Here is a 27185-nt window from a genome sequence, read left to right on the forward strand (position 1 = left end):
GAGGAAGTATGAAAGTGGCACCGGTGTCAGAGAGGTTGAAGAGTAATCGTCTATCATGGTATGGACATGTAATGCGTAGGAACGAGGATAATATTTTAAGAAAGGTGTTACATATGAATGTGGATGGTTATAAGGGCAGAGGAAGGCCGAAAAAGAGATGGATGGACTGTGTGAAAGATGATATGGTAAGAAAGGAAGTAAATAACGCGATGACTGCGAACAGGGATGAATGGAAGAGAAAAACATATTACGACGACCACAAATAAATGGGATAAGGAAGAAACAGATGATGATACAGTTGGAATGCAATTATATATGAGAATGATCAGAATTAAACTCGTTAAAATATATAGATACTTTTCTTACTTTACTTGCATTAAAAAGAGACATTTCAAAATGTTATATTGATATAATTAATAAATATAATATTTCTGTTGCAGTGCATTTGACCGACTGAAACAAGTGGACTGGGCCGGCGTGAGGCGCGATGGCCACAATATCTTCACTAAACTTATACGCACCCGAGATCCCAATGATTCAGAGACGAATCAAGAACTAACTGTTCCAGGAAAACAACGACTTTCGGTAAGTCTTTATCATTTTAATACTAAACCATACTTTATTTATTGTTAAACATGTTTTTTCGGTCTACTCTAATGCTGTTGGCCGCAGCTGGCCTTTACAGCTTCACCGGACGGTAGGGGGCGGATGGCACTCCAAACCCGCGGAAGGACTTATAGACTGCTGAATGCCAACTCCCGCCTGACGCATATGACTTAGCATAGTCTGAGGTCACCGCTAGGGGTTCGAACTTCGGCTCAGGCCGTTGTTTGTATTGAATGGGGGATTGATCGGAGGAGCAACCAGTGTGGGGCGCCCGATCGCACGCAGGTGCCCAATTGATTGCGCGGCATGGTGTGATTGAGGTCGTCGTCTTCGCCGGCGAGGACAGTGTCGTGTGTGTGTGTGAAAGTGTGGTCGGGATGGAACGGGTGGACCCATAGGGAGTTTAACTGCCGTTATGGGGTCGGTGGGATTAAACATTATAAACTACCAGTATTTATATATAACAAACGTTCCTGAACACTGCATAATATATAAGTCGATACTGGAGACTGTTTGCCTTCACGACAATAAAAATAAGCTATTATGTATTTCGATCTGTAAAGAACTTAAATAAAATCGAGAAGATTATTTGCAATATGATTTGTTTAAACTCAATTATTGAAATGCGGAATAGAAATAATAGAAACTATACTATAGGTAAAAATATATTATTAATATAATCTCAGAACAATTCACACAGCGCCATCTAGACTCAAGTTATGCTAGCTAGAGCTTGTGTTATGGATACTAGACAACATATATAAATATATAGATACACTAGATATACCTTCAGCAAGTAATACACCCATACACAAATCTAAGAGACTGTAAAACATTCCGACACTTTGTGTTTCTAAGAAACACATCATTAATTCATAGTCATTCAAATTATTCATGAATACAAATATTTGTACAGTGCTTGGAATCGAACCCGCGACTGTTATACCGCTAGACCATCGAGCCCTAGTTTTTATCCATACATAAATTATATCTACTTCCCGGATTTCAGTGAAACATTTCATATATTACTGCAGGCGTACTACACGATACAGTTGAATTTTATTTTCTAAAATGTCAGACACTTGCTCTCACACTGTTCTATCAATAAAAGAGTACAAAATATAAAGCAAATATACACGTCTCGGACTCGTCTTCTGTACGTTCTAGTTTCATATTGAAAATCATTTTACCGTAGTTCTCGACGACATTCTTTCCGCAAGCCCCAGCCTCTGTAGTATGCTCTCTCTCATATTTACAATGACATAAACAACGAGTGAAATATATCCAATATCTCGATATGGCTGTAGGTATGTAATATTGATGTTTATACACATCTGTAAGCATTTAAAATTAATAGAATAATAAGAAAGTATTTAGGATTATTGCAGAATAAATGTTATCAAAATAGTTAATCATTTAAAATTAATAGAATAATAAGAAAGTATTTAGGATTATTGCAGAATAAATGTTATCAAAATAGTTAATCACATAAAATTAATAGAATAATAAGAAAGTATTTAGGATTATTGCAGAATAAATGTTATCAAAATAGTTAATCATTTAAAATTAATAGAATAATAAGAAAGTATTTAGGATTATTGCAGAATAAATGTTATCAAAATAGTTAATCATTTAAAATTAATAGAATAATAAGAAAGTATTTAGGATTATTGCAGAATAAATGTTATCAAAATAGTTAATCATTTAAAATTAATAGAATAATAAGAAAGTATTTAGGATTATTGCAGAATAAATGTTATCAAAATAGTTAATCATTTAAAATTAATAGAATAATAAGAAAGTATTTAGGATTATTGCAGAATAAATGTTATCAAAATAGTTAATCATTTAAAATTAATAGATAAATAATAAAGTATTTAGGCTTATAGCAGAATAAATGTTATCAAAATAGTTATCCATTTAAAATTAATGGAAGAATAAGTAACTATTTAGGCCTATTGCAGAATAAATGTTATCAAAATAGGTACACATTTAAAATTAATAGAATAATAAGAAAGTATTTAGGATTATTGCAGAATAAATGTTATCAAAATAGTTAATCATTTAAAATTAATAGAAGAATAAGAAAGTATTTAGGCCTATTGCAGAATAAATGTTATCAAAATAGTTAAGCATTTAAAATTAATAGATAAATAATAAAGTATTTAGGCTTATAGCAGAATAAATGTTATCAAAATAGGTACGCATTTAAAATTAATAGAAGAATAAGAAATTATTTAGGCCTATTGCAGAATAAATGTTATCAAAATATCCTCGATGCTGCGGGTACTGTGAGACTCCTACTCACTAAAAACTTTTTTTTTAACGTGTGGAAAATCTTCAAAAGACCGTCACCCCGCCGGAGGGAGGGCGGGGTGGTGTGTGAGACTTGTACTCAGGGCGACCTATTTCGCCCTACTCCATTGTGGAGGCGTGTGGGTACACGCGCACACCTCCGGGGTCTTTGGAGATCCTTCCGCGAGATAACTTCCTCGCAGAAGGAGCTCACCGCCAGCCACGATCTCTCGCTATTGATCATCCTCCGAACTAAATTCGGCAATTCCGAACACTAACCTAACCGGAATTATTCATACTACCCGGTCCAAGTGATAAATTAAAGCTATTTCAAACACTGACTTATTACATGGACCTCGTGCCCTCGGGCATTATTAATAATGGCCGGTACTTATTAATAATACCCAGTTAATCACATTGCCCATAACATATACACTATTTACACACTTTCTTCAAGAAGTTGAATTGTATAATTTATATATATAATGTATAATTTAATATTGAATATCTAAGAAACAAATAGGACGTGAAGTAACGTATTTGTTCGTGTGAAATGTATGAACGCTGCTGTACATTCCCGAAGGATCGATGAAACATTCCCAAACAAATGTACCTTTGTCTTGTCAGCCAATATAATGTGACAGGTGGCAATAGTGTCGATATATTCCTCAAAGGCTGGCGGATGTAGATGTTCATACACAGATGATAGTTTATCCCGGAAGTGGAACTATTTATCTTGCTACTCGCCCCGGCTTCGCACGGGTGTACATGTCATCATCATTGAATAGTATAAAACAAAGTCGCTGTCGCTATCTGTGACTATGTGTGCTCAAATCTTTAAAACTACGCAACGGATTTTGAAGCGGTTTTTTTTAATAGATAGCGTGATTCTAGAGGATGGTTTATATATATAACTAGTACGCCTATCTGACAGAGAGGCAATTCAAATTTTATATTAAACAAATGTTATGTAGAAAAGCCTATTATAGGATAAATGAATTTAGATGATAGCAATATATAGTATAAGTTTATTTGCGGACAACGTTATAATTTATTTTTCATACAGCTTTTTGATATACATATGATAGCGTAGCGGCTTTTGTATTGATTGCCGCATGCATCCTCTATCTATCCATGAATAAGCGGTAGATTTTAAAAAAATGTTAACTATGGGACACAGTCACCTAGATACATCAAAATAATTGCATTTAATAATGTCTAGTAAGACAAATTCAATATTGTGTACTAAGCACTGCCGTGTCTAAACTGTGTCACCCCACCTTACATTTTCCTATTTTTATTTAGTATATAAGATCATTAGTTCTATGTACATATAGTCAGTTTATTATCATCTGATATATACATCGTCGCGACCAACAACATCGTATTATTCACCCGCAACAGTGGTGACCCCGACGTGATCTGGCCGACGTGGTCGAGACGATGTATATTACAAATGATGATAAACTGACAATATATACATAGAAATAATGATCTTATATACTAAATAAAAATAGGAAAATGTAAGGTGGGGTGACACAGTTTAGACACGGCAGTGCTTAGTACACAATATTGAATTTGTCTTACTAGACATTATTAAATGCAATTATTATTTTGATGTATCTAGGTGACTGTGTCCCATAGATATTCCCCCCTTGAGAAAAAAAAATAGTATTCAAAAGTGCTTAAATTAAATTTATTTGAATAAATGATTTTCTATTCTAAAAAAAAAAGTATATTCAGATAATAAAAGGGTGGGTAGTGCACATCTAAATGTCTATACATATAAATAAAATTGGAGTGTCTGTTTGTAAGATAGAAATAACCGGTTTACTACATGCATACGAATATAAATAAGACACATACACAAAGAAAACACATTTTAAAATATTTGTCAGTCGGTCTGTCGGTATGTTTGTTCCGGCTATTCTCTGAAATGGCTGAACCGATTTTAATGGGACTATTTTTGGGCAGGTAGCTGATGTAATAAAAAGTAAGTTAGGCTACTTGAAAATTCTTTTATTTTAGAAAAATAAAGTTAATTTCCACACGGACGTAGTCGCGGAAACAGCTAGTAGTGAATACATATATATTTGTACTTTAATTTATCTATTAACATTTTACTTATCGATTAAACATGTATAATCAAAATATATTTATATCTACTTTAGATAGAGCGTGCACACTCATTCCTTCATACTTATACGTGCGCGCGAATCAATTTTTTTTACACTTAGATTGTGGAATGAACTTCCTGCCGAGGTTTTCCCACGAGACTACAGCATGGGGTTTTTCAAGAAGGGTATATTAAGGTTTCTTAAGGGTCGGCAACGCGCACGTGACACCCCTGGTGTTTCAGGCGTTCATAGGCTACGGTAACCGTTTACCATCAGATGGGCCGTATGCTTGATTGCCACCATCGTAGTATAAATAAAAAATAGGTAGTATATTAATCAATTCACTGGAATTTTTACTTCATGGTCCTCCACATTACGCCTTGGTTACTAGTACCAAACCCTATTGACTGAAAAAGCAAAGAACAGAAAGCAAAGGTTTTCTCATCAGACTACAGCATGGGGTTTTTCAAGAAGGGTATATTAAGGTTTCTTAAGGGTCAGCAACGCGCAAGTGACAGTCCTGGTGTTTCAGGCGTCCATAGGCTACGGTAACCGTTTACCATAAGATGCTCATTTAACACCTACATAGATTACTGCTATTGAGTAAAAACAACATATGCATGATGACTAGGGCCCTCACAGGACACTGCAAATTGAACAAGCATATGGCTAAGCTAGGCCTATGCACGACAAGTATCTGCAGATTCTGCCAAACTGAAGAGGAAACGCCGCTTCACATCCTATGTGGTTGTAGCCCACTCATGCATAAACGAAATATCTCCTTTGGAAAGTTTACACTCTTTCCCGAGGACATAAAAACGATCGCTCCTAAGAATATCCTTCAATTCTTGTCCCTGACGGGTCTAGGTAGCGAACTCTGAAAAGGGCGAGCACAATAGATCTATGTAGGTCGCAGTGCTACAGGTGCTACACATCTGACATTAGCCCAAACAACCCAATAAAAAAAAAAAAATTAACACCTACATGGTATAATAGAAACAAAGACTACCTAGTTGAATCTCGTCCTTTTTGAAGCCGGTGGAAAGAATTCCGCTAAAGAAATTTCTTAGCCCGTAACTGAGAATCTGTGGTGGCTGAGATGAAAGAGAATTCCGTCGTAAAGGGACCAATACACAAGTAGCGAAGCAGTTTGGAACATTAAACATGTGCTGTAACAGTTGAAAACTGGCCAATTTATACCGATCGTAGCTATTCTAATATTTCAATATACTTTTACGATTATTTATCAATTTTTTATATAGAACAATATCTAAATTATGGCCGCGGGTTCGATTCCTCGCACGGCACAAACATTTGTATTTTTTGTGTCGGTCTGGGTGTTTTCTATGTATGTACGTATGTACGAAAAAAAAATGTAAATGTATGAATTATCTAGTTCCCTTAACATAAGCTTCAGCTAGGTAAGTTGAGTTGAGTTGAGTCTAGATGACGCTGTGTGAATTGTCCTGAGATTATTATTATTGCACTATATTACGAGCGATAAAATTTACAATCTACATTTTATTAAATTATCTCTAATAAAGAGAGACTATATAAAAAAGATATTAAAATAAAAAATGATACTTTATTTGCTTTGTTATTTATAGCATTCTATGATAATTATAGGTAGCCAAATAAATGTAATATACCTAGATATGTACTTGTAGGTTCATAATATAATAATAATGTATATAATAATAAATAATAATAATAATTTTAGTTAGTAGTTACTTAAAGTTCAGAGAAGTGTCTAACTAAAGTTGGAATTCTAGATAAATCTGTTGTCTTAAAAATATATCAGAGTGATAATAATAATCTCAGGACAATTCACACAGCCCCATCTAGACCCAAGTCAAGCTAGCAAAACTTTTGTTATGGGTAATATAATAACTGATACAAATACATAGATAATTTTTTTTTTCGTAAATATATACATATTATACATAGAATATATATATTGTTGTATATGTAAGTATATACTCGTACATTTAATATAGCAACACTTTAAAGCTAAAGCTTGTGTTATGGGTGATATAATGACTGATACAAATACATAGATAATTTTTTTTTTCGTAAATATCTACATATTATACATAGAATATATATATTGTTGTATATGTAAGTATATACTCGTATATTTAATATAGCAACACTTTAAAGCTAAAACTTGTGTTATGGGTAATATAATAACTGATACAAATACATAGATAATTTTTTTTTTTCGTAAATATCTACATATTATACATAGAATATATATATTGTTGTATATGTAAGTATATACTCGTATATTTAATATAGCAACACTTTAAAGCTAAAACTTGTGTTATGGGTAATATAATAACTGATACAAATACATAGATAATTTTTTTTTTCGTAAATATCTACATATTATACATAGAATATATATATTGTTGTATATGTAAGTATATACTCGTATATTTAATATAGTATAGCTTGCGGGGTATATACTATTCACAATTGAAACGTGTCTGTAAACACTGGCATTGTTATTAAAACCTTTAAAACTGCATCCAATCGGCCGTAGCTCACTAAAAAAACATTCCATAATGAAAAGCCTCTGATGAAACAACAGCCAACACAAGGGGATGCGGATATCCGCTGAACGCAAACAACTAGGTAACAATAATTTATCAACAATATTGAAGAATGTCATGTATTTAAAAAAAAATAGTAAAAGTTTTTTATATCAATTATCTAGAACGGATAACACAAGTATTGCCTACCGTGGGACTAGATGGCGTTGTATTCATTGTCTAGGGTTATTTAATTATAAATGAAACGCAAATATATCTCTTTGTGCTGATTTATACTGATATATACATCATGTAACAAAAAATATAAATATATAATTTGTATATTATAGACTAGCTACGTGCTTCAATGTAAGTTTATTTGAATAAATGATTTTCTATTTTTCTATTCTATTCTATATTGCATTAAGTATATTTATACGTAATATAAATAAAAATTGGAGTGTCTGTTTGTAATATTGAAATAACCGTTTTTTACTACATGCACATGAATATAAATACGGTACATACACCAAAATAACATTTATTTCAATTTTTGTCCGTCTGTCTGTTTGTTCCGACTAATCTTTGAAAGGGCTGGATCGATACTGACGGGATTTTTATGGCAGGTAGCTGATGTAAAAAGGAGTAACTTAGGCTACTTTTATTTTAGAAACAAAGTTAAAATCCACACGGACAAAGTCGCGGGAACAGCTAGTACTTAATATAACTTCATACATTTTGATATAGATGTGACTGGCGAGTGACGAATTCACTCATATTTAAGAAAAACCAGGAATAATTCTACTTATATATTGATTTCGAGAAGGCTCACAAAATAGCTAAAAAATAGTTTCTAAGTTAACCATTTATAGAGTGATGGTCAAGCTACCACCAACAACTTATAAAGTACTTGCCGTTAAGAGGGGAAATATTGGCTGAATAGCTGTTTTAAATAAACAAAAATAAATGGATGTATTCACAATTGTATGCAAAAATCTCTGGGGGAGGCCTATGTCCAGCAGTGGACGTCTTCCGGGCTGCGATGATGATGATGATGATACAAAAATCTTGGCATATTTCATATTAACAATGTAATTATGTATGTTTCTAATATAAAATAAACTAAAATTTTTCAACAAATCTTTGATGACAAATTGAAGTAATAATTATTATATTGTATAAATATATCTCATACCTTCATTGTGATGTTGTTTCTAATATATAAAACATAATATATGTATATACATAAATACAAGCTATATGTTCCTAAACAAAGATTGGCATTTATTTCAAACTAGGTGTTCCCGCGACTTCGTCCGCGTGGGATTTAACTATATATTTCTAAAATAAAAGTAGCCTAAGTTACTCCCTATTTCATCAGCTACCTGCCAAAAAAAGTCCCGTTAAAATCGCTCCAGCCATTTCAGAGATTAGCCGGAACAAACAGACCGACAGACAGACAAAACTTTTTAAAAGTGGCTTTTTGGTATATATTCCTTATTTATATATGTATGCATGTAGTAAAAAACTGTTATTTCAATATTACAAACAGACACTCCAATTTTATTTATATGTATAGATAATGTATATTGTATGGCCATAAAAATTTTCAATGATCTTCCATTATAGAAATTTGATTATAAACAATTTAAAAGTAAATCATTTAAAGAATTACTAAATAAATGTTATTATTAAATAAATAACAATAATGTATTGTAATAATAATTTTAAATATAACAATGTAATATAAATATTGTAATATAAGTTTTTACACGCCAGTAACGGCTGGGCATGTTTGAAACTATTATAATCTTAAGATCATTACACATGTACCAATAAATAAATTGTATTGAATACTTTTATCAACTAATCTACAATTGTCCATGTTATAAACTTTCAACTGCTAAGCTTTCAAGACTTTGCATTCTAAACTTGCCACTCTACGTTATATACCGAATAACGAAACTACAAGCCTATTTTGAAGTTTCCCATCGCAGAATGCTCTCTCTGGAGAATTCGAGTTCTGGTTGTTGTCACTTAGTGATGAGTGTAGTTCTTTTTATATGTCTTTATAAATATCTCATACTCATATATAGATGAGAATAAAATAATTTGACGTACTCCATCTAGCCCAGTGATTACCATTGAGGGGTCCAGGCCCGACAGAAGGGGAATTCGATAAAGGACTCTTTATTAAAATTATAAGTAATGTGCATATCTATTTTCCTTTATTAATTTTGAAATTGTACTTACTATTTAATTAACAATTGTCTAGTGATTTCTTTCCTATTATTTAAGTTTCTTAAGTGAACTATTCATTTTTTTAAAGTAATAAGTTACTAGCTGTCCCGGCAAATGTTTAGCCATATCAATTAAAATCGCTATTAAAAAATAGGGGTTCATGCTAGAAGGGAGAAAATTTTGGGTTGTATGTATTTTTCAATCCTAAATAACAATAAAATGAAAATAAAATATTTTTTCGATAAAATATAAAATATATATTTAGGGGTGGATACCACTTAGGGGTATGAATAATAGATAGTAGCCGATTCTCAGACCTACTGAATATGCATATAAAATTTCATAAATATCGGTGAAGCCATTTCAGAGTAGTAGGGTAACTAACATAGTGACACGAGAATTTTATATACTTATAAGAAGAAGATGTATATGAGGTATAATGGGAGAGCTTAAAAGTTCTAGCAAGGCTAAGGTGTGGCTTGACCCACAAAGGTTTGGAAACCATGGTCTATCTAAATAAATAATTTACTATTATTTATATCATATCATAAAACTTGAGTGAATGAGTTACTCCGTGTGGGGGGAAATGGGATTGTTAGTAATGTGGACTAATGAACCCATTACTAGCAATGTACCATGTCAGGTTGACCTCCACGCGGTTCCCCCTGGAAACCATCGTGTTAAATTCCTGGTGAATTTGTCACGATGGGCTAACTGACCTGACCTCATGCTCATATTATCACCCTCCACTGGTGCCCCGCCAGCGTAAACCGTTAGCGCAGGCGGATGCACCATTCCATTATCACATACAAAAAAAAAAAGTTACTCCGTGTACACACGTATACACACATAAAAACCATTACACTGGCTAAATTTTATAAAATATTAATTAAGTTTATATAAATTAAAATTGTTATCCATATATATGATATATAAATATTATACAAATATATACAATACACCATAACGGTATGGTGTACTGTATATCTTATATATAATATTCTCATGTCACAGTTTTCGTTCCCATACTCATCCGAAACGGCTTGACCGATTCTCATGAAATTTTGTGAGCGTATTGAGTAGGTCTGAGAATCGGCCAACATCTATTTTTCATCCCCCTAAATGTTAGGGGTAGTCCCCAATTTTTTTTTTCGTTTTGGACAAAATTTTTAGTTTCTATTTTTTTATGAAAATAGAAACTAAAAATTTTGTCTAAAAAAACTTACATTTTCGACCTTCTATCATCAACCCCTATTTTTTTATAGCGTTATTAATTTATATGGCAAAACAACGTTTGCCGGGACAGCTAGTATTTGTATAATAATCATTCCACATAATTACCTCTTTTCATGACAACTGGCCGCTTACAGACAAGACAGACCGGTTTCATATTTCACCTATAAAATATTCTCACGTCATCCGTCACTCGCCACATACAGCTATAATTATGTTACAATCTAGACCCTAATTAAGTTAGCTAAAGATTGTGTTATGGGTACTAGATAACTGATACAAATACATAGATAATATTTTTTTTCGTAAATAATATACATATACACATAGAAACCAGACCGATACAAACAATCATACTCATGAATACAAATGTTTGTACCGTGCGAGGAATCGAACCCGCGACCATCGGATGAAAAGCGGTGTTCTAAACAGCTAGACCACCGAGGTCAAAGTTAATTATATAGAAAGTAATGTATACGTACAAAATAACATGAAGCCGTAAATTACAGATTCGAAATAAATCGCTTACACAGTGTTTAGTTAGTACTTAAAAAAAACTAGAGAGCAAGTTCTAATCACTTAACTCGGCACTCTTACTTGTCTACCCCACTTAAGAATACAAGTGGCCTAAGGACGGATTTCACCAGAGAAACTAATCGCGTTTAGTTTGAACTGACCTCGATTAAAATTAAACGAGTTCTAAGCTACATTTCGCATTTCACCACTACTACAATCTGCACTAGTTTTCGCTAAACTCGTTTACAAATTCTGTACGCCTGATTTCCTACGGTTACCTCTTTAGACATGTTTAAAACAGTTGTCTCTTGTGAAATAGTCAACAATCAAATTGAAACAATAAAAAAAAAATTAAACGTGTGTAAAAAAAATCCTCAATAACAAAATATTTTACCGTATTTATAGGTAAAAGTTGATGTTATATGTATATTATGTAGTCAATAGTACTTATTAAATTAAAAACTAAAAAACTTATCGTAATTATCACATGATTGAATTACAAATATTTCTTTAAATTATTATAGTCAAATTTCCCATTCCATCGAATATTATTTTATGAGCCTGTAACACTGTGAACGAATGAAAATCTAAACTTCATTTTGGTAAACGCGATCTATAATAATGCTAGTAAAATCCATTGAAAGCAAAACGAGATCAACGTCGATCTTTTCTTCGTGTATCCGCTGAACTCAGTTTCCTTGAACTTGTTTATACTGCGATTGTATGCGACGACGTAGCAAAATGACAACATCGGTGTAGCAATCAGTGATGTTAGGGAGCTCCGTATCCATAACCGCAACTATCGGATATCCGATCTAAAAAAATATCCGTAACCAACCGAACCCGAAATAAAAGTTTCGGATAATATCGGATGGAGGCGGAGCCTAATTGAGATAGGTATGTTATGTAACCATTTTATTAGCTATTTGTATTTTACTTTTGAAATTCTTTAAATCAATTTTGAAACTAACGGATAATCCGAAATAATTTCATATCCGTATCCGGTATAATAATCATTCCTATATCCGAAACGTATCCGTATCCGATATTTCATATCCATAACATCCTTGGTAGCAATAGTCGCAATCACTTCAATTAAAAATGATTAAGTTACATTACGTCTCAGATATGTTTTGTTAATTGATTTTAGCGGGAAATTAAACAAATTAACAAGCTGTAAACAAAATCATTGTTGTATAGTCTACGTTAAATAACAATGTAATTTTCTTTAATGTTTTAAAACATCGTGAGTCTATAGAACCCTCGGGTTTGTATCTATTACAATTTGAAACGATATACTATATGGTACGTAACATGTAAATAGATACTAAATTAAAGCTTATTTTAACTAGATTTATACGTATATAAGTTTTCCTTTCAAACAATTAAATATCAAATACAATGTGAATAAATTTAATATAATAAATCATGAAATTAATATACATTTACAACACTAACTGTGCGCGCGTTAAATTTCAATATAAAATATAGCGTATTTGTTATTCTGATGTATAAGCTATATTATTGTAATGTTTCGTTAAAATTCGTTCAGTACTTTTTGTGTGAAAGTGTAACATACACAAACATTTAAAATATTAATAAAATGATTAAGATTATCTTTTCTTCTTATATATAAAATTCTCGTGTCACAATGTTAGTTATCATACTCTTTTGAAACGGCTTGACCGATTTTCATGAAATTTTATATGCATGTTCAGTATGTCTGAGAATCGGCTACTATCTATTTTTCATTATTTTATTATGTATTATTAAAAATATATACAACCCTAAATTTTCACCCTTCTATCACCAACCCCTAATTGTTATAGCGTTATTAACTTTTAAAACAACGTTTGTCGGGACAACTATTACAATATAGAATTAGTTACAATTATAAATTTACACACAAAGCCAGATTCGAACTTTAAACTTTGAGTGCAAGTCAGAGTACTGCACTGTTGGGCTACAACACTTTCGCAAGCAGAAAAGTATAAAAATTAAAAATAGCGATACATTAGAAACGCCTAATAAAATTGGCAAGAATATTGCGTGACATACACACATAAATACAATAGAACGAAGAAACTCTCTTAGAAGTCGGCTGAAAGACAATATTATACAATTACTTGGTTTAGTTACAGGATGAAGTTACAATACAGTGTATTAGAAACAATCTATATATATTTTGCATACCTTTGACGTTCAAATGCAGTACCGGTGTTTCCCAATTAGTGGTACGTTTACCCCCAGGGGTACGTGAAGTTGCATCAGGAGGTACTTGCGGCTATCAGTAAAACAAACATACATACACTCACAAAGTTTCACGTATATAATATTTGTGTGATTGCTACTATATGGGTAGTATATGGGTACGCAAGGTTTGAGGTCTTTTTTGAAGTGGTACGCAGCAAAAACTATTTGGGAACCACTGCAGTAGAGTACTCATTTAGAGTACAGTAGTGGACTGTTATTGGCGCTAGATATGCTAAGTATAAGTTGGATTACAGTACATATAGTAGCAGTAGATAGATAGATATATAGATAGGTAAACAACTATATTTTTTCAATTTTATAAACGTTACAATTATTGTCCTGCAAAACTGCTAACGGAGTTTGTCTGCAGGGACGTAATTACATCTTATATACTAATATAAAATAATAATAAACGCTTATTTATTATTATACTAGCTACTCGCCCCGACTTCGTACGGATGTACATATAATATATAAACCTTCTTCTAGAATCACTCTATTTTTAAATAAAACCGCTCCAAAATCCGTTACGTAGTTTAATGATTTAAACATACATATGAACGGACAGATAGAGATAGCGACTTTGTTTTATATTATGTAATGATTTGAAACAGAAACGGTAATACAAAAATATTTTTATACACGTATTTTCTTTCCTATAAAAATGTTTAAAGACCGATAAACAAATATTAAGTATTAAAACAACTTTATTTAAGACCATAAAACGTTTCGTTGCACTACAATACAATATTTTTCCTGGTAGTCACTTCAAATGTTTACCAATGTGGCACAATATTATTTTCAAATGATCGACTTCAGAACATCGTTATAGGAGTAGTGGATGTCTCTTTTAAAATTGTTACCTTATATTCAGCCGTACTGGTATCCGTTTAGAAGCTATTTTTTATTGCACACTGTACACTGGTAGGTGCAAAAGTAATAAAATGTTGATCTAATGTGTATTTATATGACAACAGAGTAACATCAGGTCATTTAAAATGGATAAGTGGTCATTTTGCTAGCGTAAACTTTGTAGAGGCCAGTATACAGTGTTAAACAGCGTCCAATATAGGTTAAAGTAACTATAATCTTGTTGGAGGTAACGTTTTTGATAGTTTTTGTATTTTATACTTTGACATTCTTTTAGAAATAGAAACAGAAATAAACTTAATATAAGCACTTTTGAATTGTCAAGTTTTTTATTTTACCGCTCATTCGGAATTCTTATCACAAGAAGAATGAGCAAAACACTTGTGTGTTGCTCTTTTAAATAAATATTGATTTAATTATATTTACATTAACTAGGATTAGGCATGCGACAATCGTAACATATTTGAAAAGAATACGAGCTGAGTTTCTTGTCAGTTCTTCTTATCTCGAAATTATTCCGAACTGACGGTAGATTTTACATATTATAAGAATCTATAATAGACCTACATGAATAAAATTATTTTGATTGATAGGTTGACGATGAGTAATGTGTATATTTAATTCTATTTATATATTAGACTAGCTGTACCCGCGACCTCGTCCGCGTGGAAACTTTATTTTTCTAAAATAAAATATATTTAAAAATAAAAGTAGCCTAAGTTACTCCTTATTACATCAGCTACCTGCCAAAAAAAGTACCGTCAAAATCGGTCCAGCCATTTCAGATATTAGCCGGAACAAACAGACAGACAGACAAAAATTATAAAAATTGTTAATTTGGTATATGTACCTTATATATATTCATGTGCATGTAGTAAAACGGTTATTTCAATATTACAAACAGACACTCCAATTTTATTTATATGTATAGATGATAACCAAATATATGACTGCTTTTTATGTCAAAGGTTAATACACCAAGTTATTATTTTTATTCATAAAACCGTGAAACATCAAACAAATCTATTTTAGGTATTAGAACATTGATAGATACTTTTCTTTCATGTTGTTTTTTATGAATGGCCCGCTCGGTTTCGTCTAGGACTTCATAATTTTGTGAGTTTTGTATTCATTAACATAATGTTACTCTATGTTAGTCTGCAATTACGTAGCTTACAAATAGTCAAAGATTCTCTTAAATTACTTCAGTGTTTATTTGTCCGAAGTTTAATATAATCGTAACAATGTTTATAGTCTCTACAGAAGTGATTGAGATGGATAATCCATCTCAAATATTTAGGCTATTACATATCTATGTCTATTAAATTGTACAGTATAACCTCAAAAATCAATCGATTATTACCAAACAAGAAGTTGCGATCTCACAAAGTGTAAAAATTATAAATCTAAATATATATAACTCAAAGGTGACTGACATAGTGATCTATCAACGCACAGCCCAAACCGCTGGACGGATCGGGCTGAAATTTGGCATACGGGTAGATGTTATGATGTAGGCATCCGCTAAGAAAGGATTTTGATTAATTCTAGCCCCAAGGGGATAAAATAGAGGATCAGAATTTGTATGAAATTTGGTCAATTTTGAACCGATCGGGCTGAGACTTTGCATGCATAAATCTATTATGACGTAGGCATGCCCTAAGAAATGATTTTGATAAATTCCATCCCTAAGGAGATAAATTAGAGCTAGTTAAGAGACTTGACGTTTTATATGGATCTGAATGTTGGGCCGTAAAGGGGACGGACGAAAGGCGTGTGCATGTGGCAGAAATGCGAATGTTGAGATGGATGTGTGGGGTTAACAGGAGTGACAAAATAAGGAATGTGTAAATACGAGGAAGTTTGAAAGTTGCGTCAGTTATAGACAAGTTGCGAGGTAACAGATTGATCTGGTATGGGCATGTTATGCGGAGGAATGTGTGATGTCTTATGGAAAGTGTATAATATGAAGTGGATGGATGATGGATGATGGATGGAAAGGGAGGGGGCGCCCTAAAAAAGATGGATGGATTGTGTGAAAGATGATATGAATAAAAGAAGAGTATGTTCAGATATGACGGCCGATAGAGAGCAGTGGAAGAGAATGACATACTGCGCCGACCACAAATAATGGTATAAAGGCAAGGCAATCATGAAGAAGTTGCGATCGCAGTGAGTCTACACTTTTATTAACCAGAAATATATGTATATACAGTACGGTAACAAAGACGAACGTAATATATGAATGATCTATTTCGTCTTGGAATAGCGTAAGAGCCGACCAGGGCAACATGGCGCAAATATATCAGAGTTTGCGAAGGAAAACTTGAAAGAAAACTGTAGTGCCTAGCAGTGGGACCATAAGTGTTTTTTACTATTATGATCTATATGTATTTTATGGGAATGGGCATTCTATTTTACAATATAATACTAAAAGATATTTTATATCTACCTATCAAATCTATACTTATAATAAATCTGTAGAGAGGTCAATTCTGTACATGAAATATATTTCCAAAATAACCATCAGGGGGTGATTAGTGATCGATACTGATTCCAAAAATGGAATCAGTAAAATTTCTGTTTGTCTGTCTGTATGTTCGTTCTAGAAACAAAAACTACTCGATAGATTTTAACGAAACTTGGTACCATTATTCTTCATACTCCTGGGCAGGTTATAGTATACTTATCATCACGCTACGATCAATAGGAGCAGAGCAGTGAAGGGAAATGTTAGGACAACACATCAAAACTACTGAACCGTGAGGAAAGAAGTGGCCTACTTATTTTACGAAAAACGACGGAAATGTAGATGAAGTCGCAGGCAACAGTTATAATTAATCAATTTTAAGATAAGTTGCTGTCGCTGTCTGTCCCTATATATTCTTAAATCTTTAAAACTACGCAACAGATTTTGGATCGGTTTTTTAATAGATAGAGTGATTCAAGAGAAAGTTTTATATATATAATACATATATGTACACCCGCGCGAATATTACGCACGTTATCTTCTATCTTCTCTATCTGAATGAAATGTCAGATTCTGAAACAGACTATTCTGAGACGGGTCTTGTTATCCACTGCGGGTTGTGACTGGAAATGTCTAGTAGCAATTCTGTCGTAAAAAAAGTAAAATAGACTCTTCATGTAGTCCTCTGAGAGTGAACCGTGAAGAAGGGATTGTGTTATAGTATAGACAGAACATTCAATTTAAGAAGATTCTTACCTATTTACATTATTATTTGGAAACGGGAAAGTAACTCTAAAGGCGACTATTGTTTTTTTAAAAGTCAACATTTATTTAAGAACAGATTAGAAAATAATTTATTGAAATAACCTTAATTTAAGCACTTTTGAATAGTTATAACAATTTGTTTTTTATAACAAAACAAAACGGAACAAACAGATAGACAGACAAAAACTATAAAAAAAGTTATTTTGATGTATGTACCGTATTTATGTTCATATGCATGTAGTAAAAAACGGTTATTTCAATATTACAAACGGACACTCCAATTTTATTTATATATAGATAATTTATAAAGGCTTGTGTTGTTATTAGTAAGCAGTACCTATCATCATTATTAATACATAGTATAAAAAAGCCACTCACGCTGTCTGTCCATATGTATGCTTAAATCTTTAAAACTTTGCAACGGATTTTAATGCGGTTTTTTTAATAGATAGAGTGATTCAAGAGGAAGGTTTTTATATATATAATACATGTACACCCGTTCAAAGCCGAGACGAGTAGCTGACATATAGTAGGTATATAGTGTATATAGTGATATATAGACTAACATATTTATACAAAAATAAATTTCCGCTCGTTCAGTCTGGCGGTAGAGTTAAGGAATGAGATAGCTCATCTAGGTAAATGCGACGTCGAGCATGTAAACATTTTACTACATTGTCACATTAACAATTTATTGCTAATATTTGAAAATAGAGAGAGAAGAAATAAAAAACAGAAATGTTTAATTGGTATGTACCAAATAAACATTTTTTTTTCTTTTGTCTTTTCTGTTTTTATTTCTTCTCTCTCTATTTTCAAATATTAGCAATAAATTGTTAATGTGACAATATAGTACAATTTTCTGTCTTGCTATGTAGCAATAATAAAAATAAATTTTAAATTAAGTTACATTATATAGATTTATATTAATTTCATAATACCAAATAGGTCTCCGCTCAGCATATGTCGTGACGGGGTGCCACGACATATGCTGAGCGTATTCTGCGGATACCTTCTATATATATATATATATATCTAGGCGGATAACTCAGAGTAAACATTTACGACTTACTACCATATATTCTTACTGGAGCGGGAACACAACTACTATTTTAATAAAAACCAAATACTAATAAAAAAGTGTATATTTCCCAAAAAGGCCCACAGCGAAGGAAAGTAACAAAACAATTAGTTAGTCAAAAGTGACATATAAAAAATAGATATCAAAAATACATATAAAGTTTATAAAAAGAATGGTAGACAAACTACCAGTAACATACGTATATAATGTACATAATGTTTGGAGTTGTTAATAAGGTCACTTTGACAAAGTACTAAAGTTATAAATCGAATGAAATAAAACTAAATATGTTCATTCATGTACAAGTAGCTATATTGTTATCAGACATATTCTAAATTAAATTACCGTCAGTTCGGAATATTCCTACTTACTTAGAACTTTACAGATCTAAATAGTTTAAGTCGAGAACTTACAAGAAACTGCTTCAACAATTTATAAATAAACTAGCTGTCTCGGTAAATGTGTTGCCATATAAATTAATAACGCTATAAAAAATAGGAGTTGGTGATAGAAGGGTGAAAATTTAGGGTTGTATGTATTTTTCAATCCTAAATAATAATAAAATATTACGTCGAAAAAATAAAAAATATATATTTAGGGATGGATATCCCTTACCACTTAGGGGTATGAAAAATAGATAGTAGCCGATTCTCAAACCTACTGATCAAGCCGTTTGGGAGGAGTATGGTAACTAACATTGTGACACGAGAATTTTGTACATCAGAATATTCAAATTTAAATAAAGTTAATATAGTACCTGTATATAGATTATAACTAACATTTAAGCAAATAAGAACGGTCTTTGAGAGTATCGTGCCTCAGTGGTTTACGACCGTGATTTACACAGAAAAGATCGTGAGTTCAAAGCGAATCATAACAAAAAAACTGTGCACATTAATATACATTACACACTGGCTCTTCACTTAATAATACATACGATTTCAGAGGAGCTTCCTCCCGCGTACACTTAGATTGTGGAATGAACTACCTGCCAAGTTTTACCCTCGAGACTACAGCATGGGGATTTCAAGAACGGTATATTAAGGTTTCTTAAGGGTCGACAACACGTGACACTCCTGGTGTCTCAGACGAACATAGGCTGCGTTAACCGTTTACCATCAGATGGGCCGTATGCTTACCGCCATAGTAGTATAAAAAAACTTACGTAATATATAAGTATGCTGAGATGAATGGTGAAACTTTTTACTATATTTTTAGTAAAAATTCTAACCAATTAGACAGTAATAGTTATTTGGCCTCGTATAGTATCTACCTATATTTTATGTAGTGTATATGTCCCAATTTTCTCCGAATGTAATGAAAGTCATCGAGTACAATTTTTTTTTATATCACGTAGGCGGCAAACAAGCATAATAAAAAACTCCACTTAGTTTTGTGTTACATTAAGCGAAAAACGTAGTGATTATTTGCTCAGTGGGCAAGATATACCTACATCATTACTAAACGCCTTATCGATACATATAAATAAAATTGGAGTGTCTGTTTGTATTATTGAAATAATTGTTTTTTACTACATGCATATGAATATAAATGTGTTATATACACAAAAATGACATATTTTACAATTTTTGTCGGTCTGTCTTTCCGGCTAATCTCTGAAATGGCTTAAATAAAAAACTATGTATGTGCATTTTTCATATAATAAATTTATTTGAAATCTTTGTTACAGCGATGCCTCACGACTACCGATCTAACATCCCTCGGGGTTGGTTCATGCGTTGGTACTGGCATGTACCTCGTAGCGGGCATGGTGGCTCGCAAGTTCGCTGGACCAGCAGCCCTTATCAGCTTCACCATCGCTGCTTTAGCCAGCATCTTCTCGGGTAAGTCTTTTTAATAACAATTCATTATACTATACGATACATCGTGTGCTCTTTGCGTTTGTGGTATAGAAAAACTCGTGAACTGACGATGATTCTTTTTTTAATTGATAGAGTTTACTCCCATGTTAGTGAAATGAATTGTTATTTACTCAGTAGATTAAACAAATAACAGTCACAACAAAAATAAATTTAATATACTTAACTTAAACTGAACTTATACAATAAAACACACACAAAATAATAAAAATAAAACATTGCAACAATTACAAAAAGATAAACTTTTACCATTGATAGTGTATTAAAAAAATATGTTATTAAAAATTATATGTGTAAGTGTGTTTGTATGTGTATGTGTAGATTAAACACATAACAGTCACAATTAAAATAAACTTAATATACTTAAGTTCATCTAAACTTCATTATTACATGTTATAAAACAAAGTAACCGTCGATGTCTGTCCCTATTTATTGTTAAATCTTTAAAACTACGCAACGGATTTTGAAGCTTTTTTACTAGATAGAGTTATTTAAGAGGAAAGTTTATATGTATCTAGTATACAATAAAACACACATAAACTTAAACTATTGCAATATTTCCAAAAAAGAAAATCCTTTTACCCTTTATACATTATGTAAAATCCCTTCATATTAGTTGCTTATTCTGTAGAATATCATCAAGTTTAATTGCTTGTAGTAAACATACATAAAGCACATTTTGTACGGAGGGCTCGCTCCGGGGAATATCCTTTTAAGCCTTTCACGGAGAACAAAGTTTCCGTAGCCTCAAGTTGCAGCATCTTCCCGGCGTATTCTGATTGGAGGTCTTTGATTTTAAATATTAAATGGATCAGTTTGAGTTACACTAATACTAGTTGTACCTCGGTTCAGCCACAGATTAATTTCAAAAAGTTCTGTAAATACAATGGATCCTGGTAACCCGCCTCGCTGTTACCGGCTTATATAGAATGCAACTGTTTGTAGTTTAAATAGTTTTAAAATGAGTATTATAGTATAGTATATTTTATTTTGAAGCACTCGGTGGTCTAGTGGCTGTCTAAAAATCGACTTTAGGTTACTCCCTTACAAAACGCCAATAACATATGTTAGGACCTAATATATTTTTAATACTAACTTCAAAATTTGTAGAAAAGTGTCGTGATGAAAACCAACTTTGAACCGGATCTTTTCACCGCCCTTTAACCGGCATACGCTAAACCGGATCCGGTTCAGCGTCTGCCGGTTAAAGCCTCAGCGTGTTTACCGCGCTTTAATTAAATATCATTTAAACGTATTTCTTTCATGTAATTTAATTTCCACTAATAGTTTTACTTAAAAAGATCTTACAAGAAATTTAGTATTAATTTTTATAAATCAGTCAGAAAAAAGATTTAAATGTCATATAAAACAGTTAAACCTTTGCAAAAAAGCTTACTATAAAATTGATGAATTCGTTAACGATAATAATGTTTTTATAGAAAAACTTAAAATCCATAGCACTGACAATAATATCTGATTACACTAATAATGTGTGCGTAGCGATTTCAATGTTGATTATCGCATGACTCTTAATTGTCATACTGTAATTATTATATAAAAAAAACATCTATTAAAAAGAGCAACACCCAAGTTTCTTGTTCATTCTTCTTGTGATGAATCTGCATTCCGAACGAGTGGTAGAATCAAAATATGACTATTCAAAAGTGTTTGTAATGAGTTTATTTGAATTTCTGAAATTGAATTTATTTGAATTTGATTATTTCTATTTCTATAAAACCGCACTGTTTATTAATATAATATTTATTTACAAAATCGATCTCATCTCAGCAGGCGGGCAGAAAATATCAATTTTTTTTTCCCTAAATTAGGCACGTACAAACAAAATTTCGTTGCTTCATTTCTTCTAAGCATTTGTTCATAACTAGCTGTGTTTGTATCATTACATAGTATAAAATAAAGTCGCTGTCGCTGTCTATAGCTATGTATGCTTAAATCTTTAAAACTACGCAACGGATTTTGAAGCGGTTTTTTTAATACATAGAGTTATTCAAGAGGAAGGTTTATATATATAATAGAAAGATATAATACATGTACCCGTGCTCTATATAAAAGAACACTTGACTTTTGGGCTTTTAAAAGGCTTTATATCCTTTCATGACGACATCATTTATTTTTATTGATCGAATTCAAATTCAAATTCAAACTATCTTTATTCATATAGATCTATTACAGACTCTTATGATATGTCAAATCTACCGTCAGTTCGTAACGATTACGAGATGAGAAAAACTGAAAAGAAACTCAGCTCGTATTCTTTTCAAATATATATTATACATGTTTACACTAATACAGATTCATTTTTAAATTCAAATCTGGTTGAATTACTTATACATAACCTCTACAGAAACACATATGTAATTATAGAAACCAATTTGTTATATTCAATTATATCTGACAAACGTAATTTTACTGTAAAGAAATCAATAAAATGAATATACAGGTAAAAACGTTGAAACAAACCGACCGTTCAGAGAGAAGGTGAGGGGCTGTTTGTTCAAGGTCAGCAGTCCCCCGTCTGACCTACTGCCGCCAGGTGGTTTTATTCTATATTCCGGATGTTTGAAGCGTGAGATACGGCATACTTTTATAAAAACAGAACGAGAGAACTCTAATTACTACAACGAGAATTATTGATACCATAAAATGAAAGAATCATGCTATATTAATATTTTAGTGAATAAATTAAAGCTATTTATTCACACATACACATTTTTTGACAACTTCGATGGTACAGCGGTTTAGCTCATGACTTTACTTAATGATTGTCACGGGTTCGATTCCTCGAACGATGCAAACATTTTGTATTTATGAGTATATTATATATGTAAAAAAAATGTGTATCTATGTATGTATAAGTATTTCTATCAATTGTCTAGTAACCCATAAGGTCTGCTTATCTTGGGACTAGAGAGCGCTGTGTGAATTGTTCAGAGTTATAATTATTGTTATATAAATTACGAACTACTACCAGCTTTATCTTAGTATTGGATGCAAATAAATAAAATATAATCTATTTATAAATTAAAAACAAAATTAAATTGGTTACGACTTCCCACTTTACAATATTCTGAAAATAGGTACGTTAAAACAGATATTAATAAGACTAGATTAGACTAGACTAGATTACTTCCGTAGTATTCCCATATTAGTCCTTAGTACAAGCTTAAATGTAGCACTTGATAATTGAAGTAGGGGTGAGAGACGGGGCACTAACGTTAAAAGTGTCCCACACTGCACCCCTCTGCTATCGTCGAGAAATGATCCTTTATAAAATTCTTGAAGAACGATTATGATTTAAATAGAAAGAAAGAAAGAGACAGAGAAAGAAAGAAAGAAACAATATTTATTCATTGCTTTTCAACAATAATAATAATACTAAAACTCTTCATTGTGCATAAAAAAAAAGAACAAATAATTAAGAAACATATGAGAACATAAACGGCTTTTCACTCAAAGCGATCTCATTTACAATTTTACAATATTAAAAAAAACAAACAAACAATATGATTAAATAAAAGGTCTATATAATTAAACTTAATTTAACATATAAAAATAGTCAGTTTTTACATCCAGGCATTGAAATGGCTCCACTCATTACACACTCACTCCGCTTTATTGTATGTTCTATAGATAGGTATATGTATAAAAAGCTTTTTTTTTTTTATTTTACATATTATAATTATACTTTTCTGCAAAACTCCTGTCGGGGTTTGTCTGCAGGCACGTAGATCTCTCTAATCTACTTACTAAATAGGTACATGTGTATATATTACTAGCTGTCCCGGCAAACGTTGTTTTGCCTTAAAATAAAAAATAAAAATTAGGGGTGGACTACCCCTAATATTTAGGGGGATGAAAAATAGATGTTGGCCGATTCTCAGACCTACTCAATACGCTCACAAAATTTCATGAGAATCGGTGAAGCCGTTTCGGAGGAATATTTTTCGTTAACGATAATAATGTTTTTATAGAAAAACTTTAAATCCATAGCACTGACAATATTATCTGATTACATTAATAATGAGTGCGTAGTGACTTCTATGTTGATTATCGCATGCCTCTTACTTATTATACTGTAATTATTTATATAAAAAAAACGTCTATTAAAAAGAGCAACACACAAGTTTCTTGCTCATTCTTCTTGTGATGAATCTGCATTCCGAATGAGTGGTAGAATCAAAATATGACTATTCAAAAGTGCTTGTAATGAGTTTATTTGAATAAAGATTATTTCTATTTCTATGGGAATGAAAACTGTGACACGAGAATTTTGTATATAAGATCTTCGACATTATTTTAATGTACACATAAAATACAGTATTCCGTTTTACAATATTTAAGTATTAAATATTATTAAATACTATGTGAACATGGCTGATTTTCAATGGCACTAAAACAAGAACAAATATATATATATAAAAGGGGACAGACACAGGGAAGTATTTCAAATATTAATCATAACAATTAAAACTAAAATTGAAAATCTCGTTTTCTCCTGACATTTTATCCCAGAATATAAAATATAATTTTAACTTCTTTTTATCATTAATAGTCTTGGTAGTCTAGTGGTTTAACACTCACCGTTGGTCGCAGTTTCGATTTCACGCGGCACACACATTTGTATTCATGAGTATAATTGTTTGTATCGGTCTAAGTATTTTCTATATATTATAAAATAGATAGATAGATAAAAATTTTATTCACGTTAAAGGCACACACACACACACAAGGCCAGTGCCTTGTGTGTGTGTCTGCCCTTGACGTGAAATAATAAGAACAAAAATAAAAACAGATATACACATTACATTAGTGAAGTCAAACAAAATACAATACACAACAAACATACAGATAAAAAAAACTGTGTGAGTAACGTAGTGTGTATGTATACACGAAAAAATATCGATGTATTTATATCAGTTGTCTGGTACCCATAACACAAGCATTAGCTATCTCAACTTGGTTCTAGATGGCGCTGTGCGAATTGTCCTCACATCATTATTATATTGCTATTATTTTTTGACAGGGGCATGTTATGCTGAGTTTGGAGTCCGTGTACCGAATACAACAGGCTCGGCGTATAGTTACTCGTATGTCAGCGTTGGAGAATTTATCGCCTTCGTCATTGGATGGAATATGGTGCTTGAATATCTGGTAAGTGTTTATAATATAAAATATATAATGTATGTGCCATTTTTATCATCGACATAACGTTCAAAGTACGCCGTCATTAATGCATTGTGAACGAAGGACTGTATATATATGGGGCTGGTAGATATAATTATGCAAACACGGGTTTTAAGAAGCAATAATATAATATTATGTACAAAAGTATAATCATCATCACAAGAATTGACAATGTCATATATATTTTTCTATATAAAATAATAGACAAAATACATAAATAATATAAAAAGTGTAAGGTGATAGCCCATATAATGTTACGTACGACGTAAAAAGTGGACATTTTAAATTGTGAAGACTTTTCTTTAGAGAATGTGTTTTTTTTCGGACTACTCTAATGCTGTTGGCCGCAGCTGGCCTTTACAGCTTCACCGGGTGCTAGGGGTCGAGTGCAGATGGCATTACAAAGCCGCGTAAGGAGTTATGGAGCGGCTGAAGGCCAACTCCCGCCTGACGGATACGACTTTAGTCTGAGGGCACCACTAGGGGTTCGAACCTCGGCTCAGGCCGTCGTAATATCGATCCCCGTTTGAATTAGACGGGGGATCGATCGGAGGGGATACTTTTGAATATGTCAGCAGTATAATATTTTGCACAATGCTTTATACTTTTACATCTATTTGTATACAAACCTTCTTCTAGAATCAGTCTATCTATTAAAAACCGCTTCAAAATCCGTTGCGTAGTTTTAACCCACCGGCCCACCACTACCGGCCCACCACGCCGCCACAAGTTTGAACTTTATAGCGAGCATGACTGTTTCAGGTTACTCCACTACGTCAATTATATTATTTACAGCATGATCATACTATATATTTTTCACATCTAGAACATTCCGCGGCGTCACTATGAAATTCAGTGTACAATATGTCCAAAACATTTTTTATTTGAATAAAAACAAATTAAATAATGCAATATTTCTCCAGCAAACAGTATAATTGGAAACTATAAATGACGACCTCGGTGGTCTAGCGGTCTAGCACACCACTTTACGGCCGATGGTCGCGGGTTCGATTCCTCGCACGGCACAAACATTTGTATTCATGAGTACGATTCTTTGTATCGGTCTGGGCATTATGTATGTATTTACGAAAAAAAATTTCTATGTATTAGTATCAGTTG

The 27185-nt window shown here is 32.2% G+C and overlaps 1 protein-coding gene across 1 annotated transcript in view; it reads left to right on the forward strand.

Moving 5' to 3' along the window:
* Nucleotides 1–27185, forward strand: part of LOC131853045 (cationic amino acid transporter 3) — a 245833-nt gene that overhangs the window by 82782 nt on the left and 135866 nt on the right. Inside the window, exons 3-5 of the mRNA XM_059203838.1 lie at nt 441–585; nt 20672–20825; nt 25906–26033. Of these exons, the coding sequence (XP_059059821.1) occupies nt 441–585; nt 20672–20825; nt 25906–26033 (427 nt within the window). The remainder of the gene's footprint in view (nt 1–440; nt 586–20671; nt 20826–25905; nt 26034–27185) is intronic.

This window comes from Achroia grisella, unplaced genomic scaffold (assembly GCF_030625045.1).
Source record: "Achroia grisella isolate CSIRO2021 unplaced genomic scaffold, CSIRO_AGI_Agris_v1 utg874, whole genome shotgun sequence".
Lineage (NCBI taxonomy): Eukaryota > Metazoa > Arthropoda > Insecta > Lepidoptera > Pyralidae > Achroia > Achroia grisella.